At 40.4% G+C, this 26,707-nt stretch overlaps 2 protein-coding genes across 2 annotated transcripts in view; one reads left to right on the forward strand and one right to left on the reverse strand.

Annotated features, from left to right (window-relative positions):
• Positions 1-12,578, forward strand: part of LOC139944882 (mediator of RNA polymerase II transcription subunit 14-like) — a 44,679-nt gene extending 32,101 nt beyond the window's left edge. Inside the window, exons 32-39 of the mRNA XM_071942033.1 lie at positions 468-579; positions 1,393-1,518; positions 3,043-3,476; positions 4,312-4,435; positions 5,294-5,355; positions 6,941-7,171; positions 8,455-8,653; positions 9,864-12,578. Coding sequence (XP_071798134.1) covers positions 468-579; positions 1,393-1,518; positions 3,043-3,476; positions 4,312-4,435; positions 5,294-5,355; positions 6,941-7,171; positions 8,455-8,653; positions 9,864-9,925 — 1,350 coding nt within the window. The 3' untranslated portion in view covers positions 9,926-12,578. The remainder of the gene's footprint in view (positions 1-467; positions 580-1,392; positions 1,519-3,042; positions 3,477-4,311; positions 4,436-5,293; positions 5,356-6,940; positions 7,172-8,454; positions 8,654-9,863) is intronic.
• A 74-nt stretch (positions 12,579-12,652) lies between these two features.
• LOC139944884 (uncharacterized) lies at positions 12,653-24,184 on the reverse strand. The gene is made up of 9 exons (XM_071942034.1): positions 24,107-24,184; positions 22,762-22,812; positions 21,762-21,916; positions 20,998-21,092; positions 20,091-20,206; positions 18,429-18,550; positions 17,094-18,288; positions 15,404-15,710; positions 12,653-14,283 (listed from the first exon to the last, which is right to left on the reverse strand). Exons 1-9 carry the CDS (start codon positions 24,156-24,158, stop codon positions 14,067-14,069), a joined length of 2,310 nt encoding a protein of 769 aa, XP_071798135.1. The 5' UTR covers positions 24,159-24,184; the 3' UTR covers positions 12,653-14,066.
• Between the last annotated feature and the right edge of the window lie 2,523 nt (positions 24,185-26,707).

A 26,707-nucleotide genomic window follows, 5' to 3' on the forward strand; every position in this document is an offset into this window, starting at 1 on the left:
GCAGGTTGAAGAAACTGAGCTCAGAATTGATTTCAGTCTTCGAGCCAATGCTTGTTTTGAAGTCCCGAACCCCATTGTTTAAAAGTGAAAATGTTTGTCTAAAAATCCCAATAGTTAAGTCCCAATCGTTTGAAGTCTTGACCTTAATGGTTTAGTCTCAAGTCCCAAAGTCTCAAGTCCAAATAGTGAAGTCTAAAGTCCCTATTGTCAAGTGTCAAGTCCCATTGGTTATGTCTTAAGTCCCAATGTTTAAGTCTTAAGTTAATTCCTACCTCCCTTTAAATCTTTAGGTTTAGGTCTTTAGTCTCAAAATGGAGGGAGCTTATTTAAGCATTTCTTGAGTTTTGGTGACTGACAAAGCATATTGTAATACAATCATAGCACCACCCTCTCCCCACTCAGGCATTTACCCATAGATATATATGTTCATGTAGTTTAACGTTGCATTCTTTGTTTAATGTTTTCAGCAATACAGCATGTCACCTGGTGCAAGTGGTTACCCTCTGGCTTCACCTCCATCTATCCCATCAAACATCGTCCCGTCACCCTCATCAACGATGCTCAGCACAGCCTCACCAGGTTAGTCCCAAATCCTCAGACCCCAGATACCAAAGATTGTCTTAATCGTGGGGGTGTCGTGGCCGAGTGGATAAGAGCATAGGACTCAAGTTCTGGTGGTTAAGTCATCGGGATATGGGTTTGAATCCCGGTCGTGACACTTGTGTCCCTTAGCAAGACACTTAACGACAAGCTTCTCTCCACCCAGGGGTAAAATGGGTACCTGTGAGGGCAGAGATGGTTTATGTGAATGAATAGCATTTTTACATGCGCCGTCAACGGCAGAAGTGTTTGTCGTTTTTCAAAACCTGAAGGTTGGGGCAAAATTTTTTAATCGATAATTACAAAAAATTCAGATGTGTACAAATATCAAAATAACATTTAAATGGTGAGCAAACGCATTATAAACAAGTTAAAATAGCATTTCCATTAAAAACATTCCACTCCAGTAGCTGTTTCATGTAAATCTGGTGACATTGTGTTTTGTGTAGAACAAGTACCCCGACCCTTAAACAGGGGGTCCATTAAAGTCCACAGTATTGTTTCTCGCGTTTTAGCCATGACCTTGCATCACCGAGCCCTATTTTGCACCTTCGTGAATCACCAATGCTTATCTGCATCATTAGTACTTAAGCAGCATGCAGCATCAGAGTCAAGCTTTCTCCTGAAGACGATCAGAGCATGCTGATCGAAACGTCGAGTTGAAACCAACGGTTCCTTTCAGAACGAGCCCAACTCATAGAGAGATTATCATTACATGGTGTTACTGCAAACCTTTCTATAATACAAGGTTCACAAAGTGACTTGCATGGTCTGTTGTATTTTTCATTTCAGCTCTGGCAGCTGGATCACCAAGTAACATCCATCACCACGCTCCATCTCCTGGTTCCTTCGTCCCTACCCCGTCTCCAAACATCCAGATGCACTCCCCGGCCACCGGGCCATTCATCAGTCCACAGAGTAAGTTTGAAACACTCGACCACCCCCCCCCCTCAGCCCACAGAGTAAGTCTGAAACACTCGACCACCCCCCCCCTTCCCTCAGCCCACAGAGTAAGTCTGAAACACTCGACCACCCCCCCCCCCCTTCCCTCAGCCCACAGAGTGAGTCTGAAACACTCGACCACCCTCCCCCCTCCCTCAGCCCACAGAGTAAGTCTGAAACACTCGACCACCCCCCCCCTCCCTCAGCCCACAGAGTAAGTCTGAAACACTCACCCCCCCCCCTCTTTTCCATGTGTTAAATTAAAACAGTTTGATGTTTGAGAATGAAACTAGACTTTCTGCTTCTTCTCACCCATCACTCTTGCTTTGCTGAGATGTAGAACAAAGAGCCATTCCCACAGCTTTATTCCACGTACTGCATCTCTATGGAACACCTTGCCTGGTGCATGTTTCCCTCCATCCTACAATCTACACTGTTTTAAAAGGAATATCAGTTCCTGCCTTCAGCTCCCCTTGGTTATTTTCATCTTGAATGTTTTCTTCTTGTAGCCCCTTACCAAGAATGGCTTTTTCCATTGTTTTGGGCAAATTTACATTTAATTTTTTTTTTTTTAAACCCCAGTTCTTTGTCCTTCTCTGTGAGAGTGTACAAAGTTTGGTTGCTAAAAACATGTGCTGTGTAAGTGCAACAATGTTGTCTCTCAAAACAATTGACGTTATTCACAAGTTTGAAAGTATCTAAATGTTGTATCTTGCTTAAAGCCATTGGACACTTTCGGTAAACAGTATTGTCCAAAGGCCGACACTTCGTGTATCACAACTTATGTATAAAATAATACTCCTGTGAAAATTTAGGCTCAATCGGTCATCACAGTCTGGAGGAAATAACGGGAAACCCACCCTTGTTTCCGCACATTTCGCCGCGTCATGAAATGTGTTTAAAATAAATCCGTAATTCTTGTTATCGAGAATTGATAAATGTTTTAATGTTTTCTCAAAAAGTAAAGCATTTCATGGAATAATATTTCATGAGAAGTCTTTCACCATTACCTTCTGTAAACCCTGTAAGTTATTTGTACATCTGTGAACTTTTATTTTTTTTTCTGAAAGTGTATAATGGCTTTAAAATATCCCTTGAAATATCTAAGCAAGTCATTGTACCAGACATGATTGAAATCAAACTCCTAGGTGGCTTATTTTATACAGCTGTTAAAATCTTGCTTAGCAAAAACAAGATTAGTAGCTGAAAAACCATGTGATGTGTTTTGTTTTTGACTTGTTCCCTTCTAATTTTCATGTAGCAGAAACACTGGCTAAGCAACATTTTCTGCTTGATGTAAATGGGCACTGGATATGGCCTGGAATCACAGTGAGCCCATGCCCTCTGTTGCCCTGGTCTTTGCCTTGGTGTCTTTCAAAATTTTTCCCATGTACCTCAAGATTTTCGAAATTGACCTTTGCTAAATGAAAATTGCCTTGTCCTCTCAAATTGGTGTTGTGTTCTTTATAAATCTAGTGTGTTTCTTTTCTGCTCTTCTAGGTATTTCAGATAACGCAAACTCGCCGTATCCAAACATGGGACTAGCTATGCCGTCACCAGGGCAACGTAACTGGCCAGCGTCCCCGTCGGTCCCGGGCCCCTCTCCAATCGGCCGCTACGGAGTGGCCCACTCTCCCGGCATGGCCGCCACCCACTCCCCAGGGAGCAGTGGTTTAGGTCAGACCACGGGATCCTTCCAGTCGGCAGGTCCGATGACGAGCCGGCCTGCCCGCCACCTCCCGTCCCGTTCCTGGGCGGCATCCATCCCGACAGTGCTCTCCTGCGAGGCCATCAATAAGCTGTTCAGCCCCGCCCCGCCGCCAGGGGTTGTCGGGGGACCAGCGGCCCACATGTGCTCCCCTATGGAGAGATTCTTGGGATCAGTGTACAGCAAGAAACATCTGCAGAGGGTGCTGCAGATGATGGGGGATACGGTAAGGTCAAAGGTCACTCAACAACTTAACAAGTTGAGGATAGTTTCAGATAGATACATGTTATAAAGATCTTTCATGAAATAATGTGAAAAAAGTTTAATAATGCATTGGAGAAAAACACTTGCAGTTCATTATAATATTTCAGTATGCTCTGAATGTCTTCAGAGTATACTGATTGAAACGTTGAGTTCTTCCCAGAACCAACTGCTCAAAAGAGATTGCAAATAATAATAAATTAATATCAAAGTCTTATTGCGCACGCACGTATCTACCAACAAGGTTCTCAAGGCGCTGAAGATATATATTTTTACAGAAAGAGAGGTTATTGAAAGTTATGAATTCTGGGACCCATTTATGTAGCACCTTAAAAGGGTTTAACGGGACAGTGCATACAGCAGCCACAGCCAGGAATTTGGGGGCGAACCCCTTCTCTTTTCGATAAGTGCACTGGGTTCTTTTACATGCGTTACACAACACACGGAACCAATGGTGTTACGTCCCATCCGAAAGGCAAAGCAAGGGTTAATTGTCTTGCTTAAGGACACAAGTGTCACGGCTGGGGATTCGAACCCACACTCTGCTGATCAGAAACACCAGAGTTTGAATTCGGTGCTACACTATGTACCACAAACCTAACCTACAGAGTTTGCAATCCTACTTTGTATTCTTTGTATGTGATTATTTCTTGATTAGTACCACAAACCTAACCTGCAGAGTTTGCAATCCTACTTTATATTCTTTGTCTGTGATTATTTCTTTATTAGTACCACAAACCTAACCTGCAGAGTTTGCAATCCTACTTTATATTGTTTGTTTCTGATTATTTCTTGATTAGCTTCAAGTGATTCCGTCCAATGAGCCTGGTGTGCTGCATTTCCACTCAGACTCCTTGCAATACTGGGTCGCTCTGAATCCCAACACAATGCAGACTCTACATCTACAGGTCAAACCTAACCAAGGTACGGTACACTCTCCTGACCACGACTATGCAGCAAACTAGTCAAACCGTTCAGACCAGTTTTAATTGGTCTCAAGAGCTCATTCTGCGGTAGTGAAGTTAATAACAATTCACTACTAGCTAAAGTAGTAGTCCTGACCGATTTCCTACCTTCTGCCCAGGTATAAATAAGTCGAAAACAATTTCACGAAAATATTTTTCATCTCAGTGAGACGAAACAAATCGCTGTAGGATCAGGGGTGGATTTCACAAAGGTAGTCCTAACTTAGGACTAGTCCTAGGCAATGCTAAGAGATAGGACTGGTCCGAAGTTAGGACCAGTAACTCATCCTAACTAAGGACTGGTCCTATCTCTTAGCATTGCCTAGGACTAGTCCTAAGTTAGGACTACCTTTGTGAAATCCACCCCAGGGCCCAATTTCATAGAGGTGCTCAATGGTAAGCAAATTTTCGTGCTAACTAAAGCAGAAAAATTTGCTTATGCGTAATGTTAGAATGCCTTTTCATGTGCTTACTGCTTTTATAAAAATTTAAATATAAATTTCTAAAATTCAAAATCCCTATGGATGATAATTAATGAACATGTTTAATTAAGTCGACCATTGTCTGTATAACAGGGCTGATACTTCACGGAGGCAACGGAGGCAATTGCCTCCGATTCCCCTTGCCATTGCCTTGGTGCCCTTGAAATGCTCCAGTAGAAATTTACAATTTCTCATAGGGTGCCCTTTGCCAAAGAGAAATTGCCTTGGTGCCCTTGCCCCTTTCAAAAACGAAGCATACAGCCCTGGTATAATGTTGTTAATTGCTATATTTTTCTTACAAAAATTTAACATTTACATTACTCTATTTTGCACAGATTCAAAGGAACGATGGACTGCTGATGAAATGCAAGTATTGGAACGATATTTTGATACAAAGGTAAAAATACTTAAAAATTTGTAAAAATTATTATTTGTGGAAAATAAAAATGTGGAACTCTTTAAGTGACCGATGGAAATTCCTATTGATGAGCAATTGAATTGAATTGGACTGTTTTATTCATCAGGTATAAAAATACATAAAAATTTAAATTCCAATTGTACAGCAACAGATAACATATTAAAATGTAAAAATTGAAAACAATAACATTTATTAAAAAAAACATTAACATTTATAAGAAAAAAACAACAACATTAAAACGTAAAAGAGTAGTGGAACCCCCCCACCCCCCGTTTTAAAAAAAGAGACCTAATTGCATAAGAAATACCAGCTATGAAATGGTAAAGCCCTCCGCCGCCCTCGGGTAAACAACTCCTTATAAGGGAATGCTGTGTGCGTCACGCATATCGCGTGATGTGGCACAATTGTTTCAGCTGTTGCTCTAGACCAATAGGAATGAAGAAACTATTTATAAGAACAGGTGCAACGTCGCGTGTCACGCCCATGAATTAACACTTTCTACCGGTCATAAACAAAGGTTTAAACACACCCACGTGACTCGCTCTCCACCAATAGGAATAGCGAAAATGTCTGAGGTATTTATGAATAATTCCTAAAGACCATCATTATCTGAACCAATAGTCACTGACTGCTAAAAAATATCTTGACTGTATGTTAAAAGGTATGACAAGTGTTTTGGTTCCAGGAAGGGCACCAGACCAACTTCCTCTCAGCCTCAGTTTTATTTGGTGCTGGGTATGGGACTTGGTGATTTCATGACGCCTTTGTCTTTGAGCAAGAGACTTTACTATAATTGCTTCTCTTCACTCGGGGTATAAGTGGGTACCAGCGAGGGTAGAGGTTGATATGTTGTATGAAAAAGCCTTCGGAGCGTTAGGGCAGCTTGGGGCTGTATTCTCTCTTCAGGGAGCCGAGAAAGGTTAGAGGAATGTTATTGGCCCAATGACCAGGGCACAGCGTGTTAAGTGCACTATATAAGAGTATATACATTTTTACAGAAAGATAGGTTCTTGAAGTTATGAATTCTGAGACCCAATTTTGTAGCACCTTATAAGGGTTTGCAAGGTGCTACGGCGCATTAAGCAGCCACAACCAGGAACACCGGGGCAAACCTCTTCTCTTTTCGTTAAGTGCACTGGGTTCTTATATGCGCGTTACACAACACACAGGACCAACGGCTTTACGTCTCATCTGAAGGACGAAGCAATGGTTAAGTGTCTTGCTTAAAGTGTCACTGCTGGGGATTCGAACCCACACTCTGCTGATCAGAAACACCAGAGCTTGAATTCGGTGCTCTTAACTGCCCGGCCACGACACCAATATTATTATTATTGTGTCTTCTTTGTGTGATTGGAATCTCAGCTATTTTTAGAAGACTTTAGGTGGGGGGTACTTATGTACAAGAGGAAAATAACGTGGTAAAGTATGGAACATTGGGGTACCCTCTATCAGCTACCCCCATGTCAGGCATGATTGGCATACTCAGTTTGAACCTGTAGATCTGTAATGGAAGGAATCCTTAATGCCATTCTTAAGAAGCACTTTTGTTTTCCGTTCTGGACAGGTTGTCTGCCCTCCGTACAAACCCAATGCTATCCAGGCCTTTACGCGGGCCCTGAGCGCTCCGATACGCATGATGAAGGACCTGGTGCAGTTAATGCGACTGGAGTTGTTACCCGACCGGACACTGAAGTGGACCCTCCAATGGTGCCTGACCATCCCGCCGAATGACCCGTCCGGACTGGCATCGGCCGGAACTGCAGCTATAGTCATCAAGAACAAGATGCTGATATTTGTGAGTTCTCCTTTAAATGTTAAAATAATATCAAAGTTAAGTTCATGATGTACTAGATGTTAAAGTCATTGGACACTATTGGTAATTTACTCAAAAAGAATAAATAAAATAATTATTAGCATTAAACCTTACTTGTGAGAAACGGCGCCCTCTGAAGTAACGTAGTTTTCTAGAAAGAAGTAGTTTTCAACAAATTTGATTTCAAGACCTCAGAATTAGCTTTTGAGGTCTCAAAATCAAGCATCTGAAAGCACAGCACTTCCTGTGACAAGTGTGTTTTTTCTTTCACTATTACCTCGCAACTTCGATGACCAATTGAGCTCAAATTTTCACAGGTTTGTTATTTTATGCATATGTTGAGATACACCAAGTGAGAAGACTGGTGGTCTTTTTTGACAATTACCAGTATTGTCCAGTGTCTTTAAAAGGAGGGTCATCATTTGGCTGTTGTCAACATAACCCTGATTTATCAGCCAAATTATCAAGAGAGATACAAAAGTCACCTGTGAAAGTTTCAGATGCAACTACGTTTTTAGGAAAAAAATAAATAAAAAACGGTTTTGCAATGCCGGAATAAGCCAAAATGCAATATCACTTGCACTGTCTTTGACTTGATTTCTGCTTGAATTTGGTGAGCAGAACAAATTTTCTGCCAAATTGTCTGCTTTAGCAGGTACATTGGACCCAGGGCCAAATTTCATAGAGCATAAAATATTGGTAAACAAATTTCAGCTTTGCAAACACGTGCAGGATACCAGTCACAGATGGTAAACGTGACATGCTGCAGGCCTGATCATTGCCTTGGTGCCCTTGAAATGCTCCAGTAGTTACAATTTCCTCATAGGGTGCCCTTTACCAAGGAGAAAATGCCTTGGTGCCCTTGCCCTTTCAAAAACGAAGCAACCAGGCCTAGGACCAATTTCATGGCTCTGCTTACTGCCGAATTCTGCGCTTACGATCACCATTCTCCGCCAAATTTCTGCACTAGACTTGTAAGCTTAGAATGCCTAGTAGCGTGGAGTGCACACGCCCAGAGACCAAAATTTCCTGCTAACCCGTAAAATACGCTTGCCGTAAGCACGGAACTCTCTACTTCCGCAAGCACTGATTCTTTGCTTACGGTAAGCAGAGCCAGGAAATTGCTGTTTTGGTTTGTAACCTAAATCTGGTTGGCATAATATTTTTTTTGCTCATATGCAGCTCTATGAAATAAGGCAAGGAGTGGTTATTTGAAATTGCCAACTTCAGATTTGACACCCAAATTTATTTTTTTCCTCGTCTAGATTCAACTGACCCGCATTGGGGTCAACCTACCACCAGGTCAGGACCCTCAGACCGTCATTATTCCAATCATCCACGACATACAGAACAACACCACCACCCAAGCAGACCTCCAGATGAAGCGTAAGACTCCGGCCACATCCAGCATAGCGACAGTCAGCAACATGCTCAAAAGATGGAACGAGTTGTGCCAGAACAAAGGTAAGCTTGAAAGTCTGTGAAGCTGCTTATAAATTTCATTTGTAGGGTGTCGTGGCCGAGTGGTTAAGAGCATTGAAATCAAGTTCTGGTGGTTAAGTCATCAGAGCGTGGGTTCGGGTCCCGGTCATGACACTTGTGTCCTTGAGCAAGATACTTTACTATAATTGCTTCTCTTCACCCAGTGAGTACACAATGTACCTGCCAGGAAATAGGTTGGTATTGTGTATGAAAAAGCCTTTGGAGCACCACGGCCCAGGGCTGCAATTTCCCAGGGAGCTGAGATAGGTTGAAGGAATGTTATTGACCCAATGGCCAGCCGTCGATTTCACCAAACTCTTCCTAACTTTGGATTAATCTTAAGACTTAGACGGGTTCAGTTCTGTATTCAAATACGTAGGACGAATTGAACCCATCCTAAGTTAGGACGGGTTACTCGTCCTAACTCGAGTTAGGATTAATCCTAGCGTTTCGTGAAATGGGCCGCAGGGCACATAAATGTAAAGCGAACTGAGATGTTATTGTGAATCCCGCTACATAATAACTATGCCGTGAACCAGTCCTAAGGCTGTCGGAAACGGCAACTTCGGCTACAGCTCAACTAGATCAGCGCATCTGATAGTGTTGAAGAATAGGCAGACGCACGCAATCTAGCCGTAGCTGTAGCCAAAGTCACCGTTTCGGACACGGCCTTTTTCACTTCAGTTGCAATTTTTACTGGTTATCTTCCATTTGGCTTTGCTGAAGGTTTGCATGGTACCAGTCCCGATGACAATTGCATTTTGAAGGGAACCATTGACCATCGCAACTTTTTAAAGTTAAAATCGGCTGGATCAGTGTTCTGACTAGCAGTAGATTGACAGTCAAAATTTCATTTGCATTTTGGCTGGTGGAATATTTTGCAGAGAACCAGTGACAATCACACTGTAAACATGTTGGCTGGTACTCTATTTACTGATAAGCAGCAGAGTTCTAGTTTACCAGTCCAATTTACAGTTGCATTGTGGCTGGTTACCAGCGATCTGCCTAGCAGAAGGCTTACAGAAAACCAGCCCCAATTGATCCGGAGATGATTTTCAGGGAACCAGTCACCATCACATCAGTGTCATTTTAGCTGGTAACCTGTGATCTGCTAAGCAAACTTATATTACATAGCGATGCTTAGAAAAGCATCTAAATCTGACAACTCAATTTGTTGTTTTTGTTTTTTCAGTTGATTGCACCATATTTGCAGCGATTCGTGACTTGATGGCAAACTTGGTGATACCCCTATAAGCCTGGAATTTCATCTCTGAGAGGGCAAGGCCATTTTTAAAGGCAATCTGCAAAAGGGCACCAAGGCCAAGACCAGGGGTAACAGGCCATGGCCTGCGCGGCCTCCATGTTATTCCAGTCCAGAACTGATGAGGGACACTCTTTAACTTCTTGGTGTTCATCACCATCTACTTGCCGACATTTTCGGATCCCTGTTTTGTTAGTATCTTCAATTTGACCAGACGGATAAATTGGACATCAGTGGATGTTTGTGTGACATTCTCATCTGCTCAATCCAATTTAGCTTGTATCGATGGAGGACCTGCTTCAAAAGTGAACGCTGCTTGTACAAGTCCTACAAATCAGCTTAAGCAGAACAACGAGCCCGGATACCAGTCACAGATGGTGCATTTATTCTGTCTGCTAACCATATTTGGAGTGCTTGGGTATTTGTGATGCTTTGTAAGCCGGTCTATGAACTTTGGCAGTGGTGTGCTTTTTCATTATTTGTTTATTTGAGATGGTTATTTTAACAGTGTTTCCAGGTGCTGAATAAAACTACAATGTTGCAGTCTAATGATGAAAGAGCTGTCCCCGCATTGGCGAATACTTTATGGTTAAAACTAAGCAAATTTAATTTCATTAAGGTTGTAAATATGTATGGTGTACATTGACAAGGCATGTATGTTCTACTTTTTTTTCAATTCATTGTTAAAAATCCTAATCATGAACAAAAATTGTGGTAAATCCTCCGCAAACTGAAATATGAATGAGCACTTGCAGGAATTTTAAACAGCCAATAAAGGATGATCTCAATATTTCAACTATTACCTTTTTATGGCCAAGCAGACATCTTAGATACCGGTTAATAACCATTTTACTCTCAAAATTTGCATTTAATTATAAATAACTCGAGTCAAAAATGCACCTGGCGGCGCAGCTTTTTCAGCCGAGAGTCAAAAACGGCTTATCTATTATAATGACCCCTTGACGCCAGTGACGATTTTCCCCTAATCGCTAATTGGGTTTGAACACAGTTCAGCTTTGGCAAACTGAGGGCGCTATTTTCCACATCAAATAGCCGCCACTGACGTCACGATTCCTTTGTTGCGCGGGTTTGTTTGACCCCGCATTTTTTTGAAATTTGGCTTGGAGAGTTCTGGAGAAAAACCCATTTTTACCATGTTTTAACGTGAGGTAAGAGACTTGTATTTTTTATGTTTCCTATGGACTGCAGCTGTTAGAAAACTGTAATATCTATATATTTGAGATCATCCTTTATTGGCTGTTTAAAGTTCAATGTTTCAACAGTTGCACCTCAGCAGGTAAAATAGTAACAGTGCAAGTGCTGTTTGACGCAAGGTATTTTTTGTTGTAAAATCAGGAATGTAACGTATTCCTGTGAAATCAGAATGTGGGTGTCATGGGATGTTTTCTGCAAGTTAGCCTCCCATCATTTCTGTGAACGGTACATTTTGGATTGCAGGGTTTAGCCAGCGAGACCAGTCAGCTTGTCCTTTTCTCCAGGCCGCCAGCTTTTTTCACTAGTCCATATTTCATATTCAAGGCACTGGACACTATTGGTAATTACTGTAAATAATTGTAAGCATAAAAACCTACTTGGTAACAAGCAATGGAGAGCTGTTGATAGTATAACACATTGTGAGAAACGGCTCCCTCTGAAGTTACATAGCTTTAGAGAAAGAGGTAATTTCTCATTCAAAATATTAAGACTTCAGGTCTGAAGCCTTTTTTTAGGCATCTGAAAGCACACAAATTATATCGTTGCATTTTCAATGACCAATTTTATGCATGTTATGTTGGGATGCACCAAGTGTAAATACCAGTCTTTGACAATTACCAAAGGTGTCCAGTGCCTTTAAATAGGGATGTTTTCAACACTGAACTAGATAGTTGAGCCACCTGCAGTCAGGTTTGACTGGTCTTTGGGTGTTTTATCTGGGATTTAGCTAGCCGACCACTAAAAGGCAATGGACACTATTGGTAATTACTCAAAATAATTATTAGCATAAAACCTTACTTGGTTACGAGTAATGGGGAGAGGCTGATAGTATAAAACATTGTCAGAAACAGCTCCCTCTGAAGTGCAGTAGTTTTCAAGAAAGAAGTAATTTTCGACAAACTTGATTTCGAGACCTCAGAATTAGAGTTTAAGGTCTCGAGTTTGAAATCAAGCATCTGAAAGCACATAACTTCATGTGACAAGGGTGTTTTTTCTTTCATTATTATCGCGCAACTTTGACGACCAATTGAGCTCAAATTTTCACAGGTTTGTTATTTTATACATATTTTGAGATACGCAAAGTGAGAAGACTGGTCTTTGACAATTACTAATAGTGTCCCTGTGTCTTTATAAAGGGAGAAAGCTGGGTTGAGAATTTGCCTTGGCATGGGTGTGTCACTGTGGTATGGTGAAGACTTCTACACCTTGAGAAAAGGTTTACAAAGGTCAAAATGGTCTGTAGTGTGGAGTTGATCATACCACTTCATTTGTATAATTGACTTTGGAATGGTAAAAAAGCCTGTATAATAAATAAGATTGCTTTTGTAATGTGACATTTCAATGAAATAAATTATATGTAGCAAGTGATTTTAGTTCAGTGTGATCAGTGCTTTCTATTGCGTTTATGAAAAATCAGGGGAAACAACTTGACAGAAGACTATTTCTCTACGAAATCAAATGATATTATTACAAAATTCTTGAAAATAAATAAAAAATACCCATAGCATATTCTCATAATAATACAATTTCAATTTAACAAATAACCAGAAGCAGAGGTAAAATCTTATTCTGTTTTCTATATTTTTGTTGAATATATTTTACTTTCACATATTTTATGGCTGAACATGACTTTCTCTAGAATATGATATAATTTTTATTGCCATAAACTACATGAAAGATTTTCGAAGAAACACAATTGGCCACACGTAAAACTTAATTATAAAGTTGGAAGATGCTCGAGACTTGCACACCATATTATCAAACTTAAAATGACCACTAATAAATGCAGCAGATAACAAATTTATTTTATTGATAAAGAACTTGTACCAAACTAGCACAAAGTACAAAAGTTTAACAAGAAATTCAAGCACTTAATAAACAGTTTAATATTTCAGGTATTTTTACAGGTAAAAAGTTGACAAATTATAATAATTTTTTCAATTCATTCATGTGGGTTTTATTGATAGAAATAATTGGAAACAAAAATCTATTATAGGTAAGGCCAAAAAAAAAAAAAAACAGTTGATCGTCCCCACCCGGATCCTTTTTTGGGGCCGCATCCTTTTTTTTTTACTTTTTACTATTTTTCAAGTTTTTTTTTGTTTTTTTTTTAAATCTATCTTTTCAAAAGGACTAGCCTAGGAATCTAACTTGATGCTCTCGAACACTTGTAACCGTCTGTTTCATAAAACAATATAAGTGAATGCCTACCAGCAAATCACTTTAAGTGTTAACACGGGTCCTCATGCAACTAATAGGTATAAATATGTTTGCGGTTGATTCAAACTGAAGAATTGGTGGCCTGTTTGATTTGAAATACTTAGCGGCCATCTTGAAAAAAAATAGTAAATAGTAAATAGTAAGGCCCTCATCCTCCTCTTTTTTGAAAAATCCGGCAATCAACTGGTACTTTTGTTATTTGGCCTAATAAGGTGAGGTTGTATGGGGTTTGAGGCATTGCATGGTGTGGTCTCAATGTTTACCATGTGTATATCTTCTTGCTGGGTAGATTATTTTCTTTTGAGAACTTGTCTTGCTTTATATTCTACTACCTACTACTTCTGGAATTGCTGAGACTTCTTTACTACTGCGAAGTAGATTTTCAAAATTCGGGAGATTTCTCAGTTCTGAAAAGAACTGTCCTGCTTTTTAACTACAACCTAGTCTTGGCTGATACCTTCCGTCCAGGTAGTTGTTAAAAAGGCAGGACAGTTCTTTTTAGAACTGAGTCTCCAGAATTCTGTTTTTCTTGTGAGGCGCTGTGTTAACTGTAAAGCACCATAGAAATGTTTATTATTATTAATATTATTATTATTATTACTCAGCGGTAGTAGAGAAGTCTCCTGAAAAATCTTCTCCTTGGTACAAGGTTAGTTGTCTGAGGCAGCTGAAATTATTTCTTTAGCAGCAATTTTGAACTCACAGGAAGAAAACGTCTTCCAGAATCCTAGATTCTTGCACTTCTGTCTCGGTGTCCGTAAAAAGTACTTCATCTCGGAACAGATCTGGCGTGGATTGATGTCCGTGTCGGACTGTGCTTGTGTTGTGGGTTGTGCTCACAGGTCTGGCACGGGTCGTGGTCGGTGGGGGTGGGGATTCCAAGTCGTCGATCAAGTCAGAGAGGTGGGTTACATTGCTGTGTGAAATTTGAAAAACAAATTAGAGACGAAGTATAAAGACACGGGGTCGATTTCACAAAGTTAGGACTAGTCCTAGGAGATATACAAACTGCATGGATAGTCCTACGTTAGGATGAGTAACTGGTCCTAACTCGAGATAAGACTAGTCCTAACTCCATGTGAAATCCACCCCAGTTCATACTTAAAGCGAATGCGAAAGTAAATGCGAACTACTCGGCGCAAACAATCTGGTATGTACCGTACTCAAAATGGGACCGAGGGAAATTTGCTTTGCTTATTGCAATACAGGTGAAGTACATGTATGAACCTAACACTAAAATATCAGCATACAATAGAAAATGGAGTGCTTAGCTTGAAGTTCCTACTGTGCAAGCTCTCAATGTCAGCTGTGGTAATTGAGTATCGAAATCACTTGCCTTTGAAGATAAAATGGCAGCGCGCATGTTTTCTGTCAAAGCAAATGCACACAGATAACTATACACAGCATGCCCTGGGTTCTACTTCCAGGAGTATCGCACAAAGCTTCCAACATCTTTGCCTAGGTAAGTTGTTTTTATTTTTTTGCCAAGCGACCGTTTTACCACTGAAAGTTTATGGTCCCAGCGGTGTTCATTATAGCAGCATTCTGCTGTACTAATAAATGTTATTGGAAGATAGGAGGTTTCGTCGGCTCAGGACTGTAATACCATTAGTGCAGTATGTATGGATTTAATAAAACAGCTTTTGCTTACTTTGGAACTCCTGGCAAATGGAGTTTAGCGACCAAGAGTGGTCTCCAATGGGAGACTTTAGAACGTAGGTGGCAGCAGACTAACCAGGTAAATTTCCATTGTTTATGTAGTTCTGAGCGTGCGCACATGACCGAGAACAATGGAATTTACCTGGTAAGCCTGCTGCCACCAAGCGTCCCAAAAGCCTTTCCCATTGTCTAGCAAAGAGAAACATTCATTTTCTAAGAACGCATTTTTCATGTTTGAACATTCCCGATACAAAAATGCAATTAACGACCTCTATCACTGAGCTACAGATTCACAAGTTTGTGGATGAGACATTTCAAGAAGTATTTCATTCTAGACTCGTGAATTTGCAAATCTACTCTCTGTCCGTCTGTCTTACCTTTTCCTCATCGATGCATCATGTCTTGGCTGTCTTGGGCTCCAAGCAAGAGGTTCCATATGTCTCTGACTGTCTACCCGCCTGGAGCCAGACCCGACATCTCTCCACCTTGAGGAGGGTGCCGGGGTTACGGTGACCCTCCCTGGGGACAGACTCAAGTTACCCTTGGTCCCCGGAGAGGTCCCCGTGTTGACTCGGCCCGATGCTGCAGTCAGTCTGGGGTCTCGGTGGTGGAATGGTGAGGTGGAACGGTCAACTAACGGTGGATTGGTGGAGCTAGACGTGGATCGAGAGGAGGAAGTTGAACCTTGGAGGGAAAGATGTTTTTATAAATATTCTCTCTTCAAAATATAAGAGGGGAAATAACCAAACCCACTAAAGTGTTTGTCAATATCCTGTGCCACTATTATTGAAGTAAAACAAATTATATAATATATTAAAAAACCCGAGATAGTGTCATAGCTGAGAATGGAAGACTTTGGAACACTAGGTGGCAGCAGACAAACCAAGGCCCATATTCATAGGCCATTTTTTAAATGACCGCTTCGGCTTTGGATTCGGCTCAGGCTAGCTTGGCCCGCCGGTTGTTTTGACAATTTGCACATGTTTTGCGTATACACGCTTGGGGCTTCAGACGAGAGAACGAACCCAAAGCCGAGCCCCATGTTTCTTCTGCGACTGGTATCCGGCTCATTTTTGCTGGGCAGAAAATTGTTAAGCGAATTTTAGCTGTGTGAGAAGCTGTATGAAATTGTTACCAGGTAAGTTTTTGAGCTTGTGCACATTTCCAAAATCAATAGATTAACCAATATTATCCAAAAAGTCTCCTACATTATGAATGTTGGTACTAACTTAACCCTCCTACTCATTTTAACATTTTCCAGCGAAGCGACCAACCATTTGAAATCATCCAACTACCCAGGGTATGGACAGTGTGCAGAGAACTAACTTTGTACTGCATAGACGTATTCAATAGTTACAACAAGATACCGTATTGCATTTGCAGGCTGGCATAGTTTATCTACCATTCAAAACCACAGTGGATGACATTGAAGGGTCGAGGCAGAAGGAAGATTATCTTTTGAAATTGTATTTTTGTAATTGTCTATTCAAATTGTATTCTTCGGAAACCCTCAGTATTGTAATGTTGTCATTAGGTAATTACTTTTAACCTTTGTATTTAGCACTTTGATGCCATTATGGCAGTTCGGCGCTTTAAACATGTATCCATACTTTTTTCTAATCAATAAATGATGCATCGGCCTATCGGTCTGCACTGGATAGGCAGAAGTGTAACTCCATCATAATAAGAGTCACAAAGGTTTCATCATGACTCATAGTATAGGACGAATCTGTTAAAATGATTCTTAGCAGGCTTTATTGGAAGACAAGGCAAGGCAAGACGAGACAATCTGGGTTCTACCTCTCAAATTAAGGTTATTGTCATTGATTTTTAACAATTTGTACAATAAAAAAAATAAAAAAATGATTAATCTTTAATCAAAACATGACTAATGGTGAAAACCCAACAGGTGTCAGGCAAAAAAAAGGTTTAATTAAGCTTCATTGACCTCTTTTCATTTTTTCTGTATCGTCAAATTTTGTCTCATAATGTCGATACTTCTTGCCCAGCAGAACAAATCTGATTGATATTTTATCAAGACAGCATTCCAACCATGGAGAGACTTACCTTGTGTTTTGTGTCTCCCGTGATCGTTGGGATAAAGTGAGGCATAACCATCAATATGCTCTCCTCTTTGCCTCTCCCATCCTCCTTTTACTCTTCCAGTTGCCATAGCAGCTCTTCTTCCCCCTGAAGGCTCTCCTCCCCAACTTTCAAAATCCTGTCTGTTTAAAGTTAACTCATGCAACGAGTTTGTCAACACGGTTTGTGGTTGATTAGTGAAATTCTCCGGTGGGAAATTTGTTGAAGCGGCGTCGTCACTGTCGTTTTCGCTCTCCGAGGGATGTTGCGGCCGTTTCCCGTTGAATAGCCGCGGCTCTTCCCATTCCAGGTCTGTGCCGTTCCTTTGCCAGTGTGTAGCCCTATGGCTTTGATCTCTTTGCCATTCTTGTTCCAGCAAGTGAAGTTTGTGCTGCTCAAGTTGGCTCTGCTTCAACAACAGCATCTCTTCTTGGTCTTTTAGTTTTTGTCGAAGCCACGCTTGCTCTTCCCTCAACTCTTGTTTCTGCCGTTCCAGCTTAGTATGTCGGAGTTGCTGTGCTGATGACAGAGTCTTACGCACCTGTGGCCCGTCACCCAGATACTGACCCCCTGGTGGGTAAACAGTTGCCCCACTTTTTGCGGCCCAGGGAAATCTGTTGCTCATTGGGTGCTCGGCTGGGTGTGGGTTACCCATTTGATGGTTCCAAGAGCCATTTATTAAGTCTGGAGAATTGGTTTTTCTACTGTCATCATCCACTTCTGGTGGGAGGGGTCTAAAATCACCTGATTGTGCCCTGGATTCTTGCGAGTCACTTGGGTAAATGTGGGTACCCCTCGGGGTTAAGTTTAACTGTTCCCCTTGTTGGGTGTTGAACCTAGGTCTCAGGAAATACCCTCTTGGGTGTTCCTTGCTTCCATAAGAAACTTGCATGGCTGGTTCTCCATGATAGCTAGGTTGCAGTTGATGGGTGCTTGCTAGAAGTGGGTTGAATTCAACTTCATCAGATGGGGGCAGTTGGGCACTACTTTGGTGGGGTGTATTCGTGTACCCATTTGGGTGCCTTGGGGTAGCATTGTGATGAGTGGGCTGTTGTGCTTGGTGGGTTGTTTTCTCATTGGGTGTTCCTAGATGGGCATTCCTTAATCGCTTTGCTGAGGTGGGAATAGTGTTGGGTGCTTGTTCCTGCATGGAGTGAGGGGCTGTCATCGAGCTGTTGTGCTGTTTTAAAAATAAAATATATATTTTAAAAATAAAATTTCAAATTAGCTTTCATTTAAGAAGTACAAAATACATACACAGAAACAGAAAAGACCAACCATTACAATTCTCGTAGAAAACAGCTGAAATGAATCTCGTACCTTGTGAGGCGAGGTCAAAGTTGAAAGGTTAAAAGAAGCCGCAATCTTCTCCTGTTCGGAAGCCAACTGTGACTGGTACTCTGCAAGCAGCTTCTGACACTGTAAGTACTGCTTTTGTGTCAGTGCAGGTTACAAGTTAAGAAAACAAAACAAGCTTGATGCTCGATGAACATCTGTGCACCTTAAAAAGCTTTGCAGAAGCAGATTCAGGCACCTTGCACAACACGGAAGGCACCTCCAATGCTTGTCTACCATTTCTGCCCTTTTGGAAGTCAATTCCTTTGTGCACATTTTGATTCCCAAAGTGGTGGACAGGCTGGGCATGTGTAAGTGCGCTGCGCGATGTGCGAGGGGGCTATATGCACCTTTCATCTATAGGTCGCCCTCGCTGGGGTTTAACAATGGAACACCATTCTTGTACAACTCTAAGACTCAGCCAATGATGGGTCTTCCTTTGATTTCAGTGAGGGGGGCTGTTTGAACTCTAACCTCAAGCGCAAGGCATTTATCAATTAAAGGCACTGGACACCTTTGGTAGTTGCAAAAGACCAGTATTCTCACTTGGTGTATCTCAACATACATGTATGCAGGAAATAACAAACCTGTGAAAAGTTGGACTCAATTGATCGTCGATTTTGCAAGAAAATAATGGGGAAAAAAGCACCCTTGTCGCACAAGTTGTGTGCTTTAAGATGCCTTGAATTCGAGGTCTCGAATTCAAATCAAATATTTTAGTGAGAAATTACTTCTTTCTCGAAAACTTTGTTACTTCAGAGGAAGCCGATTCTCACAATGTTTTATACTATCAACAACTCTCCATTGCTTATTACCAAGTATGTTCTTATGCTAACATTTATTTTGAGGAATTACCAATTAGTGTCCAGTGCCTTTAAAAGCACTAAAGGCTTTGAGGTCAGAGGCAGCGACCCCCTTGTTTCAGCCTTGCCTCAAGGTAAACTGCCTTCCACTTTAAGAGGAAGATCATGGCTTGGTCAGAATAGAACAACTTGTGTCAGGCAGCCATTTTGATTTCTGAACACAAATGGTACTGTGTTCAAACCCATAGAGTTATATATAAGAACTAGAGCGCGCACTGGCCTATATACGCGCCCCGGTATGCGAGCAGGCGGCCATTTTCTAAGTTGACAAAACAGCTATCTCACAGCGTGTGTTTGTGCGGCCATTTTGTCAGTTGAACAAACAGCATCGCGTGAGCGTTCAATAAAAAAAACCTCAAACGTGTATTTCATATTCAACGCGCGTGCAGAATGACGCGCTTGTCATCTTGTGGTCCCGTGGCGTTTGTGCACGAAGCATCACTCGTGCGCCCTCTAGTTTTTATATATAACTCTATGGTTCAAACCATAGAGTTATTTATAAGAACTAGAGGGCGCACTGGCGGTGCTGCATGCACAAATACAACGGGACCGCAAGGAGACATGCACGCCATTTTGTAAGATGAACTTTGAAAGCGCGTTGAATGTGGAATACATGTCGTGTATGTTGATAAACATACGCTATGCGATGCTGTTTTGTCAACTTAGAAAATATCTAGCCTTGTGTGCCCTCTAGTTCTTCTATGTAACTCTACGGTTCAAACTGAGGCTGGAGGTAAAAAAGTCTGGTTCAGGAATAGTTCACGATTGAATCTTCAAAGGATATGCTCTCTTTCTTTGAGGATGGTCACCATCTGGTTCTGAAGTCTCTGGACTTTCTCTTCGTACGTTTGACGCTCGACATTCAGCTGCTGGACGATAACCTCCTTTTCTTCCCCTGCCCTAGAAAACCCAAAATAAGGACAACAATAATTTGTTATAAAGACACTGGACACTATTGGTAATTGTCAAAGACCAGTCTTCTCACTTAGTGCATCTCAACATACATGTATGCATAAAATAACAAACCTGTGAAAGTTTGAGCTCAATTGGTCGCCGAAGTTGCGAAATAATAATGAAAGAAAAACACCCTTGTCACACGAAGTTGTGTGCTTTCAGATGCTTGATTTTGAGTATCTAATTATGAGGTCTCGAAATCAAATTTGTGGAAAATTACTTCTTTCTCGAAAACTACGTTACTTCAGAGGAAGCGGTTTCTCACAATGTTTTATATTATCAACAGCTCGCCATTACTCGTTACCAAGTAAGACTTTATGCTAATAATTACTTTGTGTCCACTGCCTTTAAAACTTTCTTTCTGATGAATGCTGTTTCAGGAAATTGATTTGATTTGTGTACCCAGCAAACTCCTAGAATGGCACAACATTCCACGTGACTTCGATAAAGTATGCCATGTCTGACACTTTGTTTTAGTAAGGATCCAAATTTTAGAGCTCATTAAAATTACAAAATTTCCTCCTTTAGGTAATAGTTTGTAGATGTTTATGGAGATTTGGGGAACAGCGTCCACAGTGCTCAAGAAGTAGATCCAAAAGCAGGATTTATTTATAGCTGAAGAAAGAGGCAGCTCTGTTTTTAAGCAAGCACAAAAAGCTAACCAAATAAATATTGATACCTCACCATGCAATGCCTCAAATCCTATATGCTCTGATTCATTAATTCTTTGGACTTACTTTGCCAGCTCTCTGATGAGGTTGGCGATTCTCTTCTTATCTTCGGGACGGAGATCCTTCAAAGACGGCTTTTCTTTTAACTTTGATGGTTCAGCCTGATAAGGAAGATATCATTTATGTTATCGACTTATAAAATCAAAATCAAAAGTAATAGTGGCTTCTTACTTATATAGGACTCATATCGGTCACTAAGCATTCAGTATTTTCCTGCAAGGTATGTGGGACTACATTTGAATTATGAGACCAACTCATTTTATAGCACAGTGTACTGTTAGGGTTTACAAGGCGCTGTGGTACAATATGCAGCCAATTAAACCAAGATCACCGCACTTTTGGTTTAGTTTAGAGGAATTGCGGATCCAAAAGCAGAGAAATGCAATTTTGCCTTTCTTCCTTGATTTATTGGAAAGTGTCCGAAGAACTATTGTGTAAATAAATTGTATCATTTTGTAAAAAATATATAATCTTGGTTGGTGTCACAGATAATTTATTTCTGCAGCGCTTTTCTTCCTTTCAATAGGTTGGTTGCGACATTTTCAATCTATTAATTTCCTTTAAGGGGATCGTTTCTACAATTAATGAACACACACGACAACAAGATCACTCTTGGCTGGATTTGAGCCTGAATATATGCTTTAAATAACTGTTGTAAAACCCCAAACGAACGCAACAAATCCTGTAGCACAGTGAAATGTCGTTTGAGTGAAAGAAACAAGATGGGGAAAGCATTGGGTAAGGTTCTGAGTATTTTAAGTCAAAGTTACCATGGATGTCAAAGTCTCTTGTTGACGACTCCCAGCTTTCCCAATGGGCTGTCTGACCTGTGAACTTTGACCTCTTGACCTTCCTTCCTGTGCAGCTTTGCCTGGGTTCATTTTCTGCATAGTCTGTCTCTTTTTCCGAATAGGCTGATCGACTCCTAGTGGGAAAAATTGCATTAATTAGTTATAACTTGTCTGGCCTCCTGACTTCATTGAAAGTCGTGGCCATGCGGTTCTGGCAACGGACCATAAGAGACAAACTCATATCACAAACGGACTCATATCACAAATGATTACATCCAAATCATCTTGTATCATGGGGCTTCTACAGAGACATATTTAATGACTGAATGGAAAAAGTGAAAGCCACGGCATACAAGTCACTTGTTTGTCCATGTCTACAGTACTGTTCTGGCAGCTGGGATCCCCATACCAAATCCGAGAAAGCATCATTAGAAAGAGTACAACGGAAAGCAGCTTGTTTTGTGACCAAGACACTACAAGCATACTTAAATACAATACTAACTGGCCAGCCCTAGAATATCGTAGGATAGAACCTCCAACAGACTTACGTTCCTGTACAAAGCAACAAGAAATATCATAGTATTCCAGAGCGACAAACTACCCAAACCTTCAACTAGATCCACACGTAGCTGCTCTCAAAACGACATCCTTTATCCCGTATCACCAAAAAGGACTGACTACAAATTCTCTCTCATCAAGCACAATTCCAGAGTGGAACCTTTTACCAGCATCAACTAAGGAAACAAGGACCGTACTACCACAAATTCAAAGCTAGCCTGGCTAAACCCGTGCCCACCTATTCACAAACTAATTATCTTTCTCCGCTGCCAACACTACACTAATAACCCTTACGGGTGTTTATACAGTAATGAAGGAAAAGCAGAAGCAGATAAAATAAGAAGATCAAAGCTGTAAATTATAAGGTGTTTTAAAAATGTCTTTAAGGTGTTTTAAATATATCTAGACTTTAAATATATACCTGGGACAAATGAGCGTCTATCTCTGCCTGAGCTATTGCTGTGCAAACTATCTGCAAAAAAAACCAACATTTGTAAAGTAAACACAACTAAAAGGCAACATCATTTTATTACTTTGGTGAGTAACGTTGAAGACACTAGACACTTTACTGGTAATTTTTAAAGACCAAAAAAAAAAAAACAACCAGTTGATCATCCCCGCTTGCATCCTTTTTTGGGGTCGCATCCTTTTTTTTAACTATTTACTATTTTTCGATTTTTGTAAAAAAATAAAATAATAAACCATCTTTTCAAAAGGACTGGCCTAGGAATCTAACTTGATGCTCTCGAACACTTGGAACCGTCTGTTTTATAAAACAATATAAGTGAATGCCTACCAGCAAACTTAGTGTTATCCGACCCTGTTATTGTTAGGGTTAACACAGGTCCTCATGCAACCATATTAATAAATAAGTTTGCGGTTGATTCAAACTGAAGAATTGGTGGCCTGTTTGATTTGAAATACTTAGCAGCCATCTTGAAAAAAAATAGTAAATAATAAATATTAAGGCCCTCATCCTCCTCTTTCTTGAAAAATCCAGACTGTCAACTGGTATTTTTTGTTATTTGGCCTAATAATAAAGTATCACTCACTTTCAATTCAAAGGCTAAAATTTATGTCATCAAAAAGATGTACACCACTGAACGATTTCCCTTGTATTTGTAGGCATAGCAGAGCAAAACGTTATAAAAATGCAAAGAAAATGTATCCGTTGCAACTCAAAAATCATCATTTGCTACTCAAATATTATTATTAGCACTTACTCTGCACAAAATTTGTATCTAGTAAAACTAAAGTGCTGACTGCTGGATGAAATCGTTCCCTGCCGTCAATACACGACTGATTCCCACGATTCAGTGAATTTAATTATAACATATATTCCATTTAATTTTAAAATTATAATTTATTATCACAGAAAAAATAGCCAATAAAATAATTATAAATCATAAAACAAATGCAACACTTCTTGAAAATTACGGTTCAGGGATGTTGAAACGAACCTAGTTCTGTGAGTAGGAGCATGGTAGATGGTAGGAATACAACACCCCCCCCCCCCCCCCCCCCAAAGAAGAAAAAAAAAACGGAAGACAAGTGACAAACAAGTAATTTAATACTAAAATATCGTAACTGGTCAACCGAGAAACATACACAGTTTTATCGCGTATGGACGGCTGGTCGGCGGGCTGGGTAAAAACAAACGGTGTCGGTCAAGTCTTTGATATAAATACTCAATTATTCTTAAATTTAGACAGGAGTAACACAAAACAACCTCGTTGCCAAAGAGTAAAGTATACAAGAGTACCTACCATCTATGGTCCAGTAGATTTCATACGCCTCCTTGTCATTTTCTTCCGCCATTTTGTGGTTTTGTTGAATTTCGGAAATGACCGCCTCCGCAGATGACGCATGCGCGAGTTTGGCTGCCATTAATAAAAAAATTGTTTCTCATCAAAAAAATATTCAGGAACTTTGTTGACGGGGGGGGGGGGGGAGGGGGCTACCTGTTGTAATCGCGGTGTTTTTTGTTTTGTTTTAAGCCTCGCCCGCTTCTGTGACCATTGTTGCTTTTGACCAATCAAACACGAATCACATCCTATTTGTCAAAAATACAGGTTCAAAAAATGGCTCCACTCCAGAATTACGAATAGTGACTAAGGCAGGCGTGGCATCCCATGTACGTGACGTGTTCCAATTATCTTTGTGTCTAGCATTAACCAATATTTTTGCATAAAAAAAATGTCAAGGCACCTGTATGATTGTGAGCAACCAATTGTTTACATACAAAAGCATAGAACAAGTATTCCCTTCTAAAACTTAGGATGAAAAGCCATGTTTCTATATAAGCCTGCTATATATTGTAGGGTTGTTCCTGTCTCCTTTGATGAAGCGTTAGCCTTGTGGCATACCTCTGCACCTTTTCTTGTTGAGTCTCATGTTTAAACACGATAAATATGCCAAACAGGAGAACAATAATCTAAAAGAGGTAAAACAATAGACTTGTACAAATCAAGCAGTGATTTAGAATTACAATCGCCCACAGCATGACGAATAAAACCAAAAGTTCTCAGATAGGATCTAGCTGATGTGACAAAATTAACATGCGCATATCCCAGGAGAGATTGTTTTGAACGAATACGCCTAGTAGTTTCAGCTCAGTGACCTCTTGAATAAGCATAATATTTATAGAATATGAAGCCTGGTATGACCAGCGACGCATTCTAGAGATGGAAAGAAACTTGCATTTACCTGGATTCAAAAGGAGTAAATTTCTATTTGACCAGGCACTTATTTTGTCAAGATCTCTCTGGAGGGACAAAGTATCATTTTCTCCCTGAATTTGTCTATACAAAAAAGTGTCATTAGCATAGCGGCGTGGGGAGTTAGACAGCTGCATATGTAAGTCATTTGTATGTTAAAAAGCAAAGGCCCTAAGACAGACCCCTGTGATACTCCAGATGTGACATTAGACCAGACTGACTCAGATCCGTGAAAAACTTCCTTTGTTTTCTACCATGTGAGGAATAAATTAATCCAGCAAAGTAAGGAATCGTGGATCCCATATGAATGTCTGAGTTTGTTTACAAGAAGTGGGATGTGAATCTTTTATTGAAAGCATTGGCTCAGTTGACATGAGACCATTGGTTTTAAATGCCATTTCCTCGGGCAACAGAACGTTTGTTTCGGATGTAAGACCCGCGCTTACCATTGTCCTTACGATTCAATAAGTCATATTAGCTTTAGCAAATTTAACCTTAATTTTCAATCTGTTCCGAACAGAGCAATATTGACCCCACAAGTTCTCACGAAGTTCATCTGATTTGTACATGTTCTTGCTCTGTGAAAGCACTTCCCTTTCAGTGAGACAAGTTTAAGAAAGTCACTTGTGATCAAAAAATGTCTGCGTTTACGTTGACTTTTGCATGGTATGTTCGCATTGACACAAGAAAAGAAAAGGTCCAGGAACTGGTTCCATGTGGCATCAACACCTCCAGAGTAAGCTGTGTCCCAGTGGCAACGTCGATACGCAGTGTTGCACTTGGCATAAAGATAAAGGCCGGGTTATAGTTATTATATATAACTCTTTGGCATAGAGCTATATATTGTCAATATATATAGCTCTATGCTCTATGGTTTATAGTCGGTCGTGCGATGGTCGCGCGACGAAAATCTTGCGCGCAATCCTAGGACTGAGGCCCAAAAACCGTGTCTTTTTATGATCGCGCGTCAAGATTTCCGACGCCCGGCCATCGCGCGACCGACTATCAACTCGACCATTTGCCGATTCAATGTTCTAGACATGACCCGTGTATGGCAAGCCATATGCTCAATAATTCGATAAACACTGTTTATCACCGATAAACACTGTTTATCGCCGATAAATACTGTTTTTCGACCGATAAACACCGTTTTCGAAATAAACGTTGTTTATCAAATGATAAACACTGTTTATCAACTGATAAACACTGTTTATCGAAAAACTATATTATCAAATGATAAACAGAGTTTTTCGAGGTGATAAAAACTATGTTTATCAAGCGATAAACACAGTTTTTCGAGGTGATAAACAGAGTTTTTCGATAAACACCGTTTATCAACTGATAAACACGGTTTATCGAAAAACAGTGTTAATCGGGTCGATAAACACAGTTTTTCGATAAACACAGTTTATCAGTTGATAAACAAGGTTTTTTGATAAACATAGTTTTTTGATAAACACAGTTATTCGCCAACGCCAAATGCTCAATAATTCGATAAACTCTGTTTATCACTCGATGAAGAGTTTTTAGATAAACTAGTCTGTTTATCAGTCGATAAACACAGTTTCGGCGATAAACATAGTTTTTCGATAAACTGTGTTTATCAGTCGATAAACAGAGTTTTTCGATAAACAGTGTTTATCAATTGAT

The sequence above is a fragment of the Asterias amurensis genome, chromosome 12 (genome assembly GCF_032118995.1).
Source record: "Asterias amurensis chromosome 12, ASM3211899v1".
NCBI lineage: Eukaryota > Metazoa > Echinodermata > Asteroidea > Forcipulatida > Asteriidae > Asterias > Asterias amurensis.